This window comes from Plectrocnemia conspersa, unplaced genomic scaffold (assembly GCF_051122295.1).
Source record: "Plectrocnemia conspersa isolate PC_06_02 unplaced genomic scaffold, ASM5112229v1 ptg000005l, whole genome shotgun sequence".
Classification (NCBI taxonomy): Eukaryota; Metazoa; Arthropoda; class Insecta; order Trichoptera; family Polycentropodidae; genus Plectrocnemia; species Plectrocnemia conspersa.
Genome location: NW_028277169.1, coordinates 11,117,449 through 11,137,394, shown reverse-complemented (window position 1 = coordinate 11,137,394; position 19,946 = coordinate 11,117,449). Strand labels below are relative to the sequence as shown.

General features: G+C 27.0%; 1 protein-coding gene across 5 annotated transcripts in view; it reads right to left on the bottom strand.

Annotated features, from left to right (window-relative positions):
- Positions 1-9,939: 9,939 nt before the first annotated feature.
- LOC148234833 (homeotic protein antennapedia-like) overlaps positions 9,940-19,946 on the bottom strand; it is a 340,898-nt gene continuing 330,891 nt past the window's right edge. For all 5 annotated transcript variants that reach the window (XM_088186081.1, XM_088186080.1, XM_088186083.1 and 2 more), the window contains one exon: positions 9,940-11,294. In XM_088186081.1, coding sequence (XP_088042207.1) covers positions 11,044-11,294 — 251 coding nt within the window. In that variant the 3' untranslated portion in view covers positions 9,940-11,043. The remainder of the gene's footprint in view (positions 11,295-19,946) is intronic.

Here is a 19,946-nt window from a genome sequence, read left to right as displayed (position 1 = left end):
ATTTTTTATAATAAAGCAATTTTATGTTGATTTTGATAAATATTGAATGATTCATATATATCTAATGCAAAGCTACAAAATAGTTATTCAATACTAAATTCCAACGTACTAATTAAGAGCTTTTGCAACACACGCATTACTATAATTTCAAAAGCGTTTCAGTTCAACTCGGCATCGGATTTAAATAAAACGCAAAGCCTTTGGGGCTGACTCGCTGAAGTCTCTATCATTAAAACGAAACGCTCTCGCATTATTTGCCCCAAGGATCCAGCAATCCTGAGAGCAAGTGCTGATTGCATCGAGACTAAAAGTAAAGGGGCAAATTATTTGAGTCACGCCCCGAGATGCAATGAGTGCAAAATGCGCCCATGGGCACGCACCCAGAGACGACTTTATTTCACCTGAAAGGGCTAACAAAAGAGACATATTATAATAACATGAATATGCAAAGTGTGACTTTAGACGAACTTACAAGTCATACGTGATCTGTTGAACACTTTTTAGCTAGACTTTACTATACACAAATACTTTAATGGTATATAGTTAATGCATGATAATATTATAGTTATAATAGAAAATAAATTATATGCTCTTTGAACTTGTTAAATAATAATAATATATACTTTATCACTGATCAAATACTGTATAAGCAGTAGGATGCAAGGGATTAAGCTCTAATTGAAAAAAAGTTTGAACACCCCTGATATCGAGACCAACAAGTGTTCGGTCGGATGCTGGAGGTGCCTCCATAATAAAGTCATAAAAATAAATCTAATCACGCGGCACGCTCAAACAACCATGGCCGTAACCTTATCCCCGTAACCCACCTTACACCACATAATAAACAAATCGTTATTGCACTTTAAAAGCCTATTTAAACGCAATAAATTTATTTTCCCTCCGCTCTAACCCAGCACCCCACAGCAAAAATAAACCTTAACGACCGAAAGGATAAAGATCAGAATGGCTTGGATCGAAAAGCCAGACGCTTGGCAGCTACTATTCCCTCCGAAACCCATAAACTATTTTCCGAGATGGGCGCGGCGGATACCCATAAAATTATAACCATCTCCCTCTCGCTTATCGATTCAGATCGCGAATAAAAAGAGAAGAGCAGAGATCGTAGGGCTCGTCGACGCTGCGGTGTCTACAGTTTTATTGAAAGCTATAAACATTTTGGTAAGCACCTTGTTTTTGGTGTTGTGTGTTATTCAAGAGCACTAAAGTTTATGAGACAAGGTCGGAATTGATACTTTATGAAGGGTCCCATACACATGTTCATACACACCCTCGCAGGAAAGAGACTCATAATAAATAAATTATTATTGCTATTAAATATAGATTATATATAATATTAAAGCATGATTTTCTGGTGCCATATATCAATCTCTTTTCTCGTGCCAATTATTTATGATGTACATGACAGCAACTATTATAATGAATATACTATGTATTATAGATGATCCTATTGCAGTGAGCTACAATTATAGTTAGCTTACTTGCGCATTAGTTAAGAGTAGATCGTAATTATTCATTTAATAATATACAATTTAAATCAAGGACAATATTTATATTTATTACTAATTATATATATAATAATACAAATCAATGAGAATTTTAAATTGATCCTAAAAACGTAAAAAAATATCATTTCATCGTTATTATGATGTATTTAAAACATAAATCCTTGCATTTAAAAGTAACCCATATAACAGGCCCCATTTTAAATGCGGCAATGTTTATATTTTTGAATTGACGCTCCCCTAAAATTGTCATAAAATATGATAATATACTTATATATACTTATATAATATAATGTATATTTTAAAGTAGCCCGATAAAAAATCATGGCTACTTTTGAAAGTGTAATTTTATCATTCATCTTTTAGAAGTTTCCTTAAAAATTGCCATAAACTATCATCAATTCTGCTGTTTTTTTTTCCATTGCAATTTAAACACTAAGACTGCATTTAAAAGTAGCCTGATAACCTATCAAGGCTACTTTTAAATGCGTCAATGTGTATTTATAAAATTAATAATTTAAAAGTGTACTCAAAAATTAGCATAAAATATTTTTAATTTTGCTGTTTTATTTCATTGCAATTTAGACAATTATATTATTAGTAACAGGCGCAAAAGTATCCCTACTATAATATATATCAGTGCTTCTAACAATTACGTCAATGTTTATTTTGTTTAATTGATATTTTGGAAGATTCCTCAAAATCTGTTATAAGATATAATAATTATGCTGTTTTATTTAATGGCAATTTAATGAGATTTATTGAATAAATAATGTAGACCTATTAACAGGGCTACTTTTATTTGTGCTATTTTTTTAATTGATATTTTAGAACTATCTACAAAAATTGACATAAAATATTTTTATGTGTGTTGTTACATTTTTATGCGATTAAGACATTAAAATCAATACATTAATTTATTCAACATATACCCCATAAAATCATGACCTGATAACATATGGGGGCTACTTTTAAATGCGATAATTTGTATTTTTTAAATTCATATTTTATAAATGCAAAAAAATTGTCATAAAATCTTTTTTTTGTCATTTTATTGTGATAATACATAAAAATTAATATATGTATCTAATTAATTTAAAGCTTATTTAAGTAGTCTAAACTACATTAAATGCGCCAATGTGTATATTTAAATTGATTGTTTAGAAGTTTTCTTAAAAAATTTAGTTATTTAAACAAGTCAAAGCTGTTTTATTTAATTTATATTTAGCCAATAGATTTATTTAATTGATAAATGATACATTAAATTTAGCCCAATAACATATTTTTTTAAATTCATAAAATATGTAAACCTCCACAGTTTCATTTCATTGCAATTTACACAATAAAATCATGATATGTATTATATATATATACAGTAAAAAATATAATAAATAAATAGTATTGATCCTATGAAATTAAGAAAGACTTTTAAAAAATTAATTAAATACAATAAAATTGTATCCTTACATCGATATTAAATTGTACCATATAAATAAAATCTATGGAACTTAATGTTGCTAAAAAAATATAGTATTAATAGGGCTACATTTAAATGTGTCAATACTTATTTTTTTAAATAAAATTAAAATAGTCTAGTGATACACTGATACATAAACAGTGTAATACTGCTATAGATAAACCCAACTATTTTTATTTAAAATATATTGATTTTAAGATAAATTGAAAGTATCGGTAAAGGATTTGCCCATATTACACACATGTGTATAAATTATTATAGTGTGTACCAGTCCGTCTGGTAGTCCCATTAATTTCGCGCACCGAGCAGCCGGTTCGCGGTCGACGGGCGAAGATAATCAAAAGCGGCAAGTGTTATATCCTGTTAATTGAAAGGTCAATTGGCATAAATCAAACGAGAGTGCCGTGGCAATGCGCGCTCTACATACTGCTGCTATGATGATAAAACTTGGACCCTGCCAGTTTCCACTGTTTTCGTTGGCAGCAGCAATTGTCTTTGGCATTAAATGGGACGCGGTCTTGCCGACCGCTGGACCGCGACAATTGTCCGATGATCGATTGCCGAGATGGTACAATAGCGAAGAGTTGAATTAGTGTTGTTTCAATAAAATGGCATATAACTATCAATTAAATAATCATTTAATGATTGATAATCCGATTGGAGATGAATTGGATTGGTCAAATCGAAAGGCATTTAAAATTATAATTAAATGAAATTGATCGGAAATTTGCGTGTGGTGCAACTAAAAGTAGCCTTATGGCAAGAGGATCAATTTAATTACATAAAGATAATCAATTCTAAAACATATAATATAAAAATTGTTAGTAAATGGTTTGCCACATAAAAAAAACATATTCTAAAAACGATGCTTTAATCCGCAGTTGTATTTTTTATATATATATATCTTATCTAATGTTACGTTTAAGGAACAAGACGTTAAAACTTAAAACAAGGAGATAGATACAATATATAAATTAAATTCTCTATTCAATAAATATTTTAATGATACATCGTCATAGTTAATTAACGTTTTGTTTTATTGATTAAAAAAGTTTAAAGCATAAATCAATAAAAATGTAAAAGCAATTTTTCAACTCAAATAGTAAGGTATGTAAATATAATTATATAAAAATATATATAAAAATTAAGTGAAGTGCAGATAAAAAAAATAATAATATAGGAAATTCAGAGCAATTAAAATTTTTATGATATGTAGACTAAACCAAGAAATTATCTAAACCATGAAGTTTTACTTCTGAAAAATTAGCAGGAAGATTGATTTATTTACTAGAAGTAAATTTATATGTAAATTATATAATCTAGTAAAATCTATTGCTCTTTTAAAAGCGAAAAAAATAAGTTAATTAGCTGCTAAAAGAAGAATGATTAAAGACGATTATATTTAAATATAGCAAAAATTAGAATATTTTTTTAATTGAAAAATAACTATAAAACATATATTTTATAGCTTAAAAAGACTATTTATAAACTTATAAAAGAATTTATAAAAATAAATATAAATTTGAGATTGTTGTAACATATAGCTAATTCATAATAATTTAATAATTTAAATGATCTAGTTTTAAATTATTATTTTGTCAGAATCAGTCACACAAGTTTTCACAAAAAACTTGTTAAAAGCTTGTGCACAAAAAACTTTATTTGTGACTAAATCATTTTTTTCATAGACGGCTATAAAACAGTTTAAAAGCACTCACAAAGAGAACTTGAGCAAACGACTTGATCGGTGCCAAATACCATGGAATGCGATATGTAACTGAATCCGGTATTATACATTTCATAGAATCACATCATTGCTAATTTTATCTGATTTTTAAACATATTTTCTCACCACATAACATTAATGTAGTAAACCAAAATCCTATTGATCGATAAAATATTTAGCATAATTACAAATGCATTAGATAAGTCCAATCAAAATTTATTTAAATATGATTAATCGAAAATGTTGAAAAAAAATACTTGTAGTAAAGTTTATTTAATTAAAATAAGCCCTGAAATATATTTTTTTAGTTAATGCTTAAAAATTACTATTATGTTACAAATTATTCAGAATATCAGGATTACTATAATTTGTATATTTATATATGTTTTAATGATTTTCATGACAATACTATAAATTCATTTTTTTTAGTTTTATCAATTGCTAAAATATACATTAAATCAAAATTTATTATTTATGTATTAATATTTTTTGACGTGCTATTAAAGATTTATAAATATTGCTAAAAAATACAATTACTATAATATATATATTTATGTATGTTTTAATGATTTTCATGACATTACCATGATTAAAGGAGGCCATAGTCTTATTGATTGATACTTATGAGTATTCATCATAAGTTCAATTACAAAAAATGCATTAAATAAGTCATATCAAAATTTATTTAAATATAATAATTTTTGGTGACACTTTTAAGAAGTGACTAAAACGCTACAATTTTTTTTTAAATATTAAATTTTAATAATATGTATATTTATGTATATTTCATAGATTTTTATGACAGTATAATATTTTTTTAAAGTAGACAAGTCCTCTCGATTAATAAAATATTTTGCGTAAGTCAAATCAAATTCTATTAAAATTTAATATAATCTGAAAATATTTGATAAAATAACTTAAAATTAGCCCTAAAATATATATATTTTTAATGACGCTTTTAGAAACACTAAAACGATAGAAATTTTCCAGAAAATTAAAATTCTATAATATGTATGCTTTAATAATTTTTATGACATAAACATACTTAAGATAGACAATTATAAATGCACTAGAAGAGTCAAATCAATATTTATTTTAATATAATATTATATGAAATTGTTTGGGTTTTTTTTGGTATAATGAAAGCAATTTAAATTAACCCTAAAATAAATATTTTTTTGGTGTGTTATTAAAAAGTTACTAAAACCTTTTTAAATTTTGCTTAATAACCCCTATATATATTTTAGTGCCTTTTTTTATACAAATTTTACAAAATATTAGTATTACTATACTATGTATGTTTATATATTCTTTAAGGATTTTCACAATATTAACATAATTAAAATAAAGAATAATTTTATCGACTGATTAAACATTTAGCATAAGTACAATTACAAATGCATTAGATAAGTCATATAAAATGTTTGGGATTTTTTTTTGTGGTATAGTTAAAGCAATTACAATAAAATTATACTTTACATATAAATACTTTTGATAGACACTTTTAAGAAGTTACTAATTTTTTTTTCAAAAGATCAGTGTTACTCTAATAAACTTATGAATACTTCAATGATTTCACGACATTACCATAAATAAGGTAGACCATAGTATTATCGATTAAGAAAGTATTCAGTATAAACAAATAGTAGCATATGCACAATTACAGATGCTTTAGAAAAGCATTTAAATACAGCTAAGTGGTGCAGTTAAAAGTAGCCCTAAAATATTCAAATTCATAAAATGACAACTAAATCTGTTTGTAAATTAACTATAACATAACCGATTATTAAATATAGTGTCTTAAAATATCATAAAAATAAAGCACCATAGCACAATATTTTATGAGGCTTTTTAAATCAGTTCTTCAATTAAAAATTTGAATCAATGTGATATTTAATAAAAATAATATTTGGCACTTTTTCTTACAATTAATAGTGTAAATATCAATAAATGTATATATTAGAATTTAGTAATTAGCTTAAGCAAACATGTTTTTTAAGTTAGATGTAATATAAGTGTGGCATTTTAAAGTACCCTGAGATAAAATATAACTCAATGAGTTTTTAATATTTACAATTTTAAGAATATTGTCATATATCAAGTGTCTGAGCCTAAGCGTTTTATAGGAGCGCTCTAAATTTAATAACTTTGCCCGAATGCCTAATCAATGAGCTATTCGCGAGTAGGAAACATATTAATTGCTTTTCTGTGGCGCAATACCGACGCGGACGTCTCTCGAGAGGCAATTATTCATTACGCTATATGAGAGACAGAAAGAGAAGCTGCATAAAATAAAACGAAAAGATAAAAAAAAGACGAAAAATAAATAATCTCGAGTCGAAGAAGCGGCATGAGAGCGACTTGGCCAGGGGCTGTTCGTCATATACACACACGGCCGGTGGCAAAAGAGAGAAAGTGTTCTCGTCTGTTGGCATATAAATTTATAAGACAGCTGTTATTTTGAGTGAGCAAGCAGCGTGGAGAGGCAGAGACCGTGAAATGGAATGGTGGGCAAGTCTGGTAGCTCACACACATGCTCTAGAATTCCGCATCAGCGATGGCCAACATGGCGGATGCGAGCCGACAAAGGGAGCGGTGGGGGTCGAGGGTTATGATTGGCTTTTTGTGGTATAAAAAATTGAGCTGAACAGACGAAAAGATGGAGGTTTGGGGAATGTTGCAGAAAGCTCTAAAAAGCTCTGTGAGAGGCAAATACGCAATTTGTATTTGGTTCAAAGTTTTTAATTATTAAAATCCTTACTGTGAAAAATAAAATAATATTATACCGATAATTTTTTTATATATTATACTATTTATATATATGTTTTAAAAATTGCAAAAACGATTGCTCAATCTAGCGTTTTTAAGAATTAAAAAAAGTACATAACATGAGTCAATGTTTTCGTGGTTTCTTTTTCAACTCCATAAATCTACGAACGTCTCCGGTTGACGATGTCATCGTGACGCATAGAATCCACCCACGACGATGGAAAATAATTAAATATACGTACGATCTTCAGAAGATCTTCAAAAGAAGAAGCTGGCGGGCAAAAAATTAACAAGTGTCAGCCGGCGAGGAGTCGACGTGTCTCTTTTCGATTAAAATTAAGCATTTCGCATTTATTACCCGGTCAACTAATAAGGTTAAAAAGCCTTTGATCAGATTAAACGACCGAGATTGTTATTGTTGTTTTTTTTTCTACCTTTAAGGGCGTAGCCATTTTTAACGCTCTTAATATCCGATGGCCAATAAGAATTTCAATTTACAGGTGTACCTCTCACCCGAGATCTGATCATCAATCATTTTGAAAGGTTTTTAAAAATTAATCTACGCTCGGTAAGAAAACGCGAGAGATTGCGTAAAATTCGCAATAAACAAGAGGAAAATGTTGTTTTTACAACTTGTGTTTATGTATAAATGTGTAGTGTATTGGAAAGTAAAATAAAAAAAAGATTTGTCATGTTAATTTTTTACAATTATATTTTATTCATTATATTTTATGTATTTATTTATACGACAATATCATATAGGTATTTATAATCTTATTAAAATTAATTATTTTTATATATTTATATAAATGTATGTATAAATATTTTAAATTTCAAAATCGACAAGACATAATAATAATAATATATAATAATAATAATAACAAACCGAATTAATTGAGGTAAATCAAAATTGTCATTCAATTAAATAATTAATTAAAATTAAATTTGATGTATGTATATTATATATATATATAGTCAAAATAATAGTATTTAAATATATATAATATCAAAATAAAAATAAAAACACATACAATATATTACAGCCTTACAGTGAATACACAGACTGGTTCAACACATGCTCTCGTTTACAGCCTTATTTTTTGTTGTTTTAATTTAATTCATATCCACAACATGAACACAAAACAATATACAATAATACTTTACATTATGAAAAATAATAGATGATATAGTTTTTTTTTCAAAGACGTCAGTGTTGCCGATCAAAAATTAAATTATTAATAGTCGAGATTTGTCTAACGCGCGAATCAGAAAAAGTCGAGTTAAGTCAAATGAAAACTGTGAATTTAACTATTTTATATATAAATATTTTTTGTGTTTTTTCATCGTTTTTTTAATCAATTAAAAAATCAAATTATCGAACAACGATAAGAAAATGGTACAATCTATACAAAAATACGTATTTATTTTATTTAACGCACTCTACGTGAATAATAATGTTGTTACATGTATATAATATATCTTCTTTTTATTTAATAAATAAATACAATTTTTTAACTATAATATATGTTTATTTATAAACGGATGACTTTTCATTACGTATTTCGGTTTCAATTTACAGTCGAACAAATTTATTATTATTATCAATTAAAAAGAAAAAAAAAGTAAAAAAACACATCATAGAACAATAATAAATTATCCGCGATTAAACACGGTTAGTTCTAACTTTGGTATACAATAATTGTTTTTTATTTCTGTTTTTTTTTTATAACCTTTACTTTTTTCTTTCTATCTTCACCGTGCACAAAATTACGTATATCGTATCCTTCGTTTTTATTATTATCATCATTGTTTCGGAATATTTTTACACATATATATAAAAATTGCATTATTCCTGAAAATCTTTACAGCTATGTCTCATTTTTATATGTATATATAAATACTATTATATATCATTATTACACTAGCTGAGGGTACAAAGCCGACCCCGTGTAATCAGCTAATACTAGAAACAAATTTACATGTACAATTGTAGAAAAGACTCACTGACCTTTTCCCGATGTGGAACAGCATCCGAAGATTTTCTCAGGTATTTAACTGGTATTCACTTTGTACGACTTTATAGCATCATGACTGACGATTTGAATGGCACAATAGCACTTTCATCCCTTAACGAGACACTGTGTCCATAAATATTTATAGATATTTTTTATAAGCTCCGAATTCATCAAACACATTTTTTTAAATCATAAATTTTAACGTCCACATTCGACTTTAGGGTTAAACTATTTTTAACTTTTCGATTTGTCAGGTATCGTATACATTGCACACGCGCTGGCCTATTATCATTTCATTAATGAATAAATACAATTCACGGTAAATCAAAAATACACAACAATCAATAATAAAAATACATATGAATTTATACTATTTAAGTACAAATTTTGACATGATCCAAAACAATACACTATTTTATTATATGATACATTATATATTAATTAAAAAAAAAAACACCTAAAGTCTCAGTGCGACTGTACGTATTTAATCGTTTACGTATTTACGTTTTCGTGTAATATGTTTTTTATTTACATATTTTAATGCATACTTAAAGCAAATGCGAAATCTCACCGGTATAAATAATGAAAGAAATAATATATTACAATAGGAAATATAATTTAAATATAATTATTTTGTAAATATTACACCACACTTATAAAATAACCGCCTATTAATTTATTAATATATATATCAAATGTGCGATATATATACGTATAAAATTATATATATATATATATAATTAATTTATATACTCTGTACACGTTTTATCTTGACGATTGATTAAAATTAAAGAACGCAATATATTAACTCAGATTTATTTACGATTTGAAATCATATTATTTTATTTCTTTTTATAAGAGGTCATTGTGGTTATTTTATGGATTTACATTTCATTGAAACTGTTTTTTTAAGAGTATTTTCAACAATTAAATAAGGTCATTGATTGAATACATAACAAAGAAAAATACTGCTGTTAACTATTCATAAGTTATTTACATAGCGTAGGAACATTTTCAAGAGATTATTTTTTATTTTATTTTTCATGTTTTTTTATTAATAAATATACTTTGATTTCGTTGAAAATTGATATTCAAAGACGGACCTTATCTAAAATTTTAAAAAACGAATCATTAAAATAATTTTAATAAATAAATGATCTATTCAAAGAACGCTCGTTCGGTGCGTTTCAAAATAGATTCAATGAAACGATCGCATAATAATAATATATATAATATAATAATTAATTAATTAATATAACGAATTTGGTATTATTGGTATATATCTTTAGCTGGTATGGAGTAACTGGAAACCAGGTGTATGATTTTTGGTACTATTTTTAACATGAGGGAGCCAGAAAGAATCTTTCTAGGATTTTTAATTTCATATAATAAAATATGTTAATTACTTGTTTGTATTAAATTTCATTAAAATTCTTCCGGCTCCCTCACACCAAACGAATACCAATCTTTTCACGAACTTAAACATATAAGTAATAAATTAGATAATTTGTTTTTAATCGTACGAAAACATTTCTATTGCGGCGAGGTCGGTGGTGTCATGTTGTCCGCGTCGTCTCCTGACCCTGGTTCGCCCTTCGTCTTGTTCTCCTTCTTCCATTTCATTCGTCTGTTTTGGAACCAGATCTTGATCTGCCTTTCGGTGAGGCAGAGGGCATGGGCTATCTCTATGCGCCTCCTCCTCGTCAGGTAACGGTTGAAGTGGAACTCCTTCTCCAATTCCAGGGTTTGGTAACGCGTGTAGGTTTGTCGACCTCTCTTTCGTTCTGCAACAAAAATAAATATAAATTAGTATGAATATATAAATTTCCTGTTATATCAAACAATTTATCATTACATAATAGAGCTAAGTATTCTTTAGAACTAAACATATTCCCAGAGAAAAAAAAATGAATAACCAGTTTAAAATTTAGCATATATTAAAGTGCTAGTACCCAACATGTTCGTCCTTATGTTTTTTTTTTAGAAAAACTTTCGTTAATCTCTTGAATTTGTTGTTACTCTACAAACTATATTATTATGAAAAGAACAACAATGTTATAGATTTAAATTTTTTTTGGTCAAAATTTCTCAAAAAATTGTTGCTCAGCATTTTTTTTTACAAAATCATCGTTATTACCTCTATTTTTATTTACTGCTATGTAGAGATTTTCTGTTATTTACATTTTTTACAGTTACTTGTGACGCGTAGTTGAAATGAAAATCTTATGCTATGTATATATTTATATAAAATTCCTGTTTGTACTCAAAACTTATTTCTTTGTGTTTTTCTTATGTTTTTTAATAGCTAACATTTTGAAACTTAATGGCGAATCAGATTGTCTAATAAAATAATATTGATTTATTTAGAGGGTTAATTTTTAAAAACGATTTATTAAAATCTGATATAATATATTTGTATATTTTTATATATTATATTACAATTTTGAGCTATTAACGCACTTCTTTATTTTTTATTTAATTTCTTTGAAAAGCTGCTATTTTTAAATTGGATTAAAAAGCAAATTTACTAATAAGCTGAGCTGAGAATATAAATTGGTCAATTTTATGAAAATAAGATAATATATTAAATTTACCTTAAAATTATTTTTTATATATTTTTTTAATTAAATGGCGAATCAGACTATCTAATAAGCTTAGTCAATATATTTAGAACGTCAATTTGAAAAAATAATGGTTTATGAAAATCTTATTTATAAAAAAAAAGTGTTTTATATATACACACTAGACGTAATAATATATATTATATGTATATATGTATATGAAATACAATTTTAATTTCAATTTTATTTTTATTGTTTTGTTTTTATTTTTTTTAATTTATTTTTTTTAAATTTAGGGCAATTTTTCAAAAAGGTATATGAAAATATTATAAAATATATATATGGATATAAAATTTAATTTTGGACACTTAACTTATTTTTATATATTTTCTTATGAATTTGTTTAATAGCCGCTATTTTATAACTAGATATTAAGCTTTACTGATATGTAGAAAAAGTCAATTTTAAAAATCGTTTACCAAAATATTATATAATATATAAATTTTGATATTGTATATAGAATACAATTTTGATTTTCTAACTTATTTCTTTTAAATTTTTTTTAGTGAATTATTTTAAATTTTACTTCTTTGAATAACCGCTGTTTTTAAACAAAATTTTATATCAAGATGAATAACGAACTAAGCCAAAATATTTACAAGGGATGATTTTTCAAAACAATTTTTTTCTGTATTTTTTTCTGTATTTTTATGAATTTAAAATTTTTAATTTTCTATATTTTTATGGATTTATATAAGCCAAAATATCAACAAAGTATTTTTTTTAATATGATATAATATATACACTTATATATATATATATATATATATATATATATATATATATATATATATATATATATATATATATATATATATATATATATATATATATATATATATATATATATATATATATATATATATATATATATATATATATATATATATATATATATATATATATATATATATATATATATATATATATATATATATATATATATATATATATATATATATTATACATAAAATAAATTAACTTATTTCTCTATATTTTTTTAAATTAAAATTGCTATTTTTTAAGCGAGATTGCATATTAGACTAGTTAACTAATTTAGCCAAGATATTTATAAGAGCAATTTCAAAATAAAGTCTTATGAAAATCTTACATATATAATAATTATAAAAAACAATTTTGTATTCCTAAATATTTTTTCTATTTTTTTATTGGATTACCATTTTTTTATTTTTTTTAATAGCTGCCATTTTGAAACTTTATTATATTGTAGATCAGACTGACTAATAATCTTAGCTGAGATATTCACATTTACATGATATTTATGGGAATTTAATTAACACTATAGCAATTATTATATCCACGATAATTTGAGTAAAAATAATTTTGCGAGATTTTCTGGTAATAATCGAAAAACAGGTTTTGATTTTTTTGCTACAATATACATCAAAGTTTTGATAATAATAAGTTATATTTTAATATAAATTTAATTTATATTTAAATTGGCTAAAACTATTTTGTTAAATACATTTTTTCAACTTAATTTAAAGATTATAATTAAAATATAAAGCATAAAACGCACCTTTAAATAAATTTAAGATATATAATGCATTATTATGTTTTATATTTGTGACATTTTTATTATACAATGTAATCTACAAGTAACATATTTCTCAAGTATATTATTTTAAATTGGATAACACTCTTTTTATTATATTTTTAATTTTTTTATTATTATATAATTCTTTTGTAACGATTTAAATTCTTAAGAGCTGCCTTAATTGTTTTAAAATTCTATTAATAATCATTAGTTTATTTTAATTAATGATACAGTATAATTTATATTTTTGTAGAGCAAAATAAACCAAACGTGTAAAACGAGACTTTAGTAAAAAAAACTAATAATACCTTATCTTTGGGGCAAAAATATTTTGTACAGTTCAATTGATCATATAGTTATGGTATTGATAGTCATATTAAAATTACATTTATTTTTATAAAGTAAACATTAATTAACGATTCTTGCAAACGATCCACTTTATATTTAATCTCAGTTAGATTGATTACTCCTTAGATATACACGACGCATTTACAATGTGCATATGATTTAACATATTTTTCAATTATCACTATGCATAATGTATGTACGTGTGCAAGTATAGAAAGAGCAATAAAGCAGTGGGCTGATCTCAGTTCGTTATGGAGGGGCACTTCATTGGTACCGAGAGCCTATTGCACCTCGAAAGCGATTAGTCAAAGTCTCGGGGGTACACGCAGAGACCGGCTCTCATAAGACCATTTCTCTTTATTTATACATTTTTGCTACCGAACCCAATTAAAATAATTTAAAACCGCCCACGGACATTACTCACAATACAAGGGGGCGCAAAAAACATATTTTTATTAATAATAAAGTTGACAAAAAATGATTCATTGTAGGTTTTTAAAAAAATTCGGAGCTTGTTCGAAAAACTTTTAATTGTGATTCACATAGTGCCAGGTGTATTGTATTGGCAGTGTTTTTGGCAGAAAAACGTCGAGCGAAACGTGTTTGTATTAAATTTGAACTCGCTTCAAGTTGCACGAAATTACACAGATCTAAAATTATACAAACGTATTTTTTTCACGCCCGTAATTCGTCTATGAATAAGTGAACAATGTAAAGCAAAAATGTTTTGCTATGCTTATTAGTTGTAATTTTTCAATGAGAAATAATAAGGCTTTTTTGACTCTCAAAAAGCGTCATCTTCGAGTTGCTTGAAGTATGTGCATAAATATGTAGCCGTTGCTATATTTCATAGATATAATGAGGCAGTGTTAAAAATATATATGACAAATATGCAAGAGTTATTTGCTAGTTATATATGAAGAGAAGTCTATGATTTTCAGACTTTTTATTAAAAAATAATAGTATACGTAAATTTACTACGCATGAACTCTAAAATATTTTTTTTATGTACTGTATTTCCCGTTTTAGTTTTACACCATATTTATTAAAATGATTAGAATACATTTTTACGTGTTTAGAGATTTGTTTTATATAGAGACATCTTTTATTATCAAACTTAAATCGATTCAAATCACTTTGATTCTATATTTATGGTTCTAAAACGATCACATTAAATATGATAAGACGTTCATCATCGCATAGTTATCTGACATTGTAAAAAGATATTTCCAATACCAAAAAAAAATATTGGATGGCAAAAAAATGTATTATATACTAATTATTAATTTTATCAATTCGCACTGTTTCAAAATATATTTATATATATTTTTTTATGGAAGGTCTACAAATTAATCATATGAAAATAAATAAACGTGATGCATGTTCTAATAATATTTAGGTTAAAAATATTTTTATTCCTTTTTTTTGCAAGGTAACCGCATCCCGCCCACGCACCTCTCCTTCCAATCAGTCATTGCACCTTAATTTGGTTTTCGCCAGTGGTCCAGGGGGGTTCATTAGCGACGTCCCCTCGCAACATCTTGTAGATATCATGTCCGAAATGACACGTTATTAGTTTTCATTAGGCCGTTGCTAGAGCTCCTATATACGTACGATACTGTGTGTGTACCTGGAATTTAAAATATCCCTATCTCGGACACTGATAAATTACGTACACGGCTCAAAAAACAAGAAACCGGGAACGGGAGCGATTAATAATCCAGAACTGGCTCCTTCGTTTAAATTAACTCCTTTTGCTCTGTTCTGCTCTGGCCATTGGATATAAACGATCATTTTTCGGTTAGAACAGGACTCGGCAAGCCTTTGTTTCGACGTCTGATGCCAAAATATCAACACGTGTATCGATAAATCATTTGAGTGTTTCGGATTTCCATTGAGGACAAGTGAATTTTCATTGAAGATATATGACTCATATTATATCATCGTAGAAAGCTCACTTGCTTAAAACGGTATACCAATGAAACTTAATTAAGCTCAGTATTATATTCTAAAAAAATAGATACAAAATTACTATTTTTAGTATATGTGTCATATTTTTTAATATGTACGGTGTGTTCGTAAATAATGGCTATTCATAAAATACGTAAACACTCATATGCAGTAAGAATAATCGATTTCCACGGCGCGATAAGGTCATGCATACTGTCTAGCTAATTGTTTGTGTAATTTATGAGAATAACAATGGGTGACTAATAGTTATTGTTACTATTTTAAATTAAGTGCGGAACAATGAGATCGTCTGCAATTATGACAAAGTCGTCTGGAGGTTCTCTGTCGTATTTATGAAGCAAAAAAATAAATCGCAGTGATTCTCTTAGATATTTTCCCAGAGAAAAATGCATGTATTACAATCGTAAAAACGAGAAGAGACAATCAAGCAAAATTGTTTGCTTTTGTCAAAAAAATAAAGTAAAATTACATAGTGTATTAGTTCCGCGTTGCTAGACGAAAGCGGAATTAAAAGAACACGATGTTGAAGGAAGTGGAAAATCACTGAAATCGCCGAATTTTTTTTGAGTTCAAAAAACTGTAAATCGCTTCTCGGTAGAAAACGTCGCGTGTGGCCATTACTAAAAAAATGTAAGGGCAATTTTGAGTGTATGAAATAATTTATATAATGAAAACGCAATCAAGTTCGTTTATGTACCAAAACATTGCTTCTGATGTAAACGATTTGTGTCTCGAAAGAAGAAGTCATATGTGCAATTTTTATATATTATATTTTTATTTATGAATCAATATTTTAAATGGTATAGAAACACCTAAATATACAACCTCTTAAACTGTCATTTTTCACTGTTACTAACTAATTTATATATTTATTGTATAAGGTAAATATCTATAGAAAAATAACGAAATAATTTATTCCAAGCTAAATCACTACAATACAATCTATTCGCAGCAATAATAAAATCAATACCGAAAAGCAAACATTGCTCCAATTTTTTGCCTCAAAAACTTAGCACGCAATGTTATTCACACACCGATTGAGCGATCGGTCTAAAATCGAAGATTTTCACAAAAAAATTCGGCGAGGGGCCATGAATAATTCACGGGGCCCTATTTTAATCGCGAGCGCCCAGGGTAAAATAAAAAATGGAGATCGTGAGGCCAAATTCTTAGCGTGGACTGGTCACAGAATGTGTCGGCCCATAAATCAAAAAGTGGCCAAAGGCGGCGCGGGAAATGGACGCGAACGAGAGGCCGAAACGCGGTTCGGACGAATTCACAAATCGGATTATGATATAGCGATATTCAACATCTATTTACTATGAATTTGAAATGTTTGGGAAGAGCTGGTTTGATTTTGGACGCTTGAATGATGTCGGTGGGTGTGGCAATTCGTTATATGAGCTGGTTTTGTTTTGATAACGGCGATCGGTTAAATCGTATCGATTTTAGTGAATGAGTATTTTTAGGTAGTGAATTGTAAACGTATTGTAGTTTATGTTTAGATAAAATGTAACTAATTAATCACATCATTTAATTATTTAATATTAAATAAATAGTTACCATTATTAAACAGGCAAATGCTTATAAAGTCAAACCATTCCTTACTTTCTTCTTATTTTCTTTGCACTCTTAAATACATCATACTACGTTTTAAATAACACTTTTTATGCATTAGTTTTTCTTCTCGTAAATATAGTTCAACCGATAATTTTAATTACTCGAGAAATTTTCTGATTTCTCGAGTCTTTTCTGTTGATAATATAATTGATACGAATAATTTTATATGCTGCATAAAATCTTATTTTTTCTTTGATAATCTAAAAACGATATTACTAATCAGATGAAATTTGCATGAGAATCGGTAGATTGCAAAAATATATGGGGGCTTTACGCCATAAAATTTCCCTGTCAACAAATTTAAATCTTGTTTTTAGAATATTTCAAAGAGGTTTTATATCTTTATCTTATTCGAAATATGAAAAATGTTGATTAGCAACAGCTATTTTTGCCATTTTTCTCTACGATTTGGAAATAAATACGGGAGCCCGAAATTCCTTCGTAACTCGAAGCTCTGTAATCAATCGAAGTAGATCGATCCGTTCTGGTCCTTTAATTATTCGCGTCCTTATAACAAATCATCATGGTTTTAAAATTTGTTCTTTTTAACGACCATCCAGTTCTCTGTTTATCAATAATATAAAAACAATAATATACTGTATTATTATAATCACACACTATATATTACATATATTTTTTTATCAAAAGATTTAATTATGGTGATTGAAAAACGATGAACTTTTAATAACTAGCCTAAATTTATTGATACGTAGTATTTTTAATTTATATAATAATATTACTAATATATCTAAACTAGGATATTGATAATCAGAAAGTAAGTAGAATTGTCCACAAAGATTTGATGAAGTTTAAATGTCAAATAATTATATTCTTTAAAAGAATAGTATGAAACTATTATATGAATATTTTTAAATATTAATTTAATTTGCTAGGTGTGGAGTAACACCAGCCATACATTTTTTTAATGCATGTAATCGAAATTAATGCAATAAAAAAATATATTAAACACATTATTACACTAATCTTAAACATTTAATTATCATTTTTATACCACAAATCTCATGTATCAAAGACTACAATAGAAACAACTTTAAATTTAAAAATAACACGAAATTCCAAAGCACAAATTGCTTTAGAGGCAAATGACACATTCAAATTGTTTCAGATTTTTAGCTTATTATTATTAATCAGTACTTAACACATTGTTGCTTTTTTTTCTTCTTCGTAAATTTTGAAAAGTTTTTCATTTTTTGTTTTATTTTCACATTCTTATTTTTATTATACTGTGGCTAAATTTGTAAGCATGAAAATTGTTATAAACCAGTTACATATATTGTATTATATATAATAGTATGTTTGTATTATAATAAACGTTTTATAATAATAAAAAAACGTGCTCTTTAGTGAAACTAGATCAGTTATTCATTAGTGCTTTCAATTTTGGCGCATGTAAAAAGGTAATGGTAGATTCTAATTCGGTACATATGACGGAAAAATTCTGTGCAGTTTGGAAATTATGTATTTAATCGCCAGAGATATTTTTTTGTTAAAGTAAGGTCCAACGGTTAAAGTGATTATTTTTTTTAATACCATTAAAATTCATTGATTGCTTTTTTGTCAAAACGACGAAATGCTCCTAGGAACATAACTATTAATGAGTCTTGCAAAATAATTTTGACACGACGATTACGGGTGGTCAGTATATTTGATATATTTATAACACCCTCGCTTTCAAACCAATGCAGAATTTTATGAATAGCATTGTTGTCATTATTTTTATACATATTTTTCATTTTATTTTTTTCATGTATACATGCTAAAAATCATTTATAATTATAGTAACCTAATGTTTTTCACAGCGCAGTTTTAATAGCTTTAATAGTATATTTCACCATATTTTTTTTTAAATTATTAAATAATTATTATTTTTACGCCCACAGATGTAGCGACGCTGGCCTGCAGCGCTTATAAATCAAACGTGGAACGAGTCGGACCGAAAATAATTAGGTGTCTCTCAAAACTGTACGCACCGATCAATTACCGACCAACGGCCAGGGTATATATCCACGGTGCAGCGGGATGGAACTCCGAAGGTGATCAATGACCGTCAGGCCGAAACGTCTTCAAAGTTATCTCGCTCTCTGAGGAAAACCGAGGAAAATCGCCGTTAATTACAGAGGAAAAACTTCGACTACGTCACGGCTATCTTGAGTCGAAAAAATGCTTAGATAAGAGCTCGGTTTACAACTTTACAAGACGATTCTATTATGCAGCGCCTACGTATAGTGTAGTTATGGAACGATATGTAGATGCTGCTAACGGTCTTTAAATCAATGTCAATTTTATCGTATGATTTG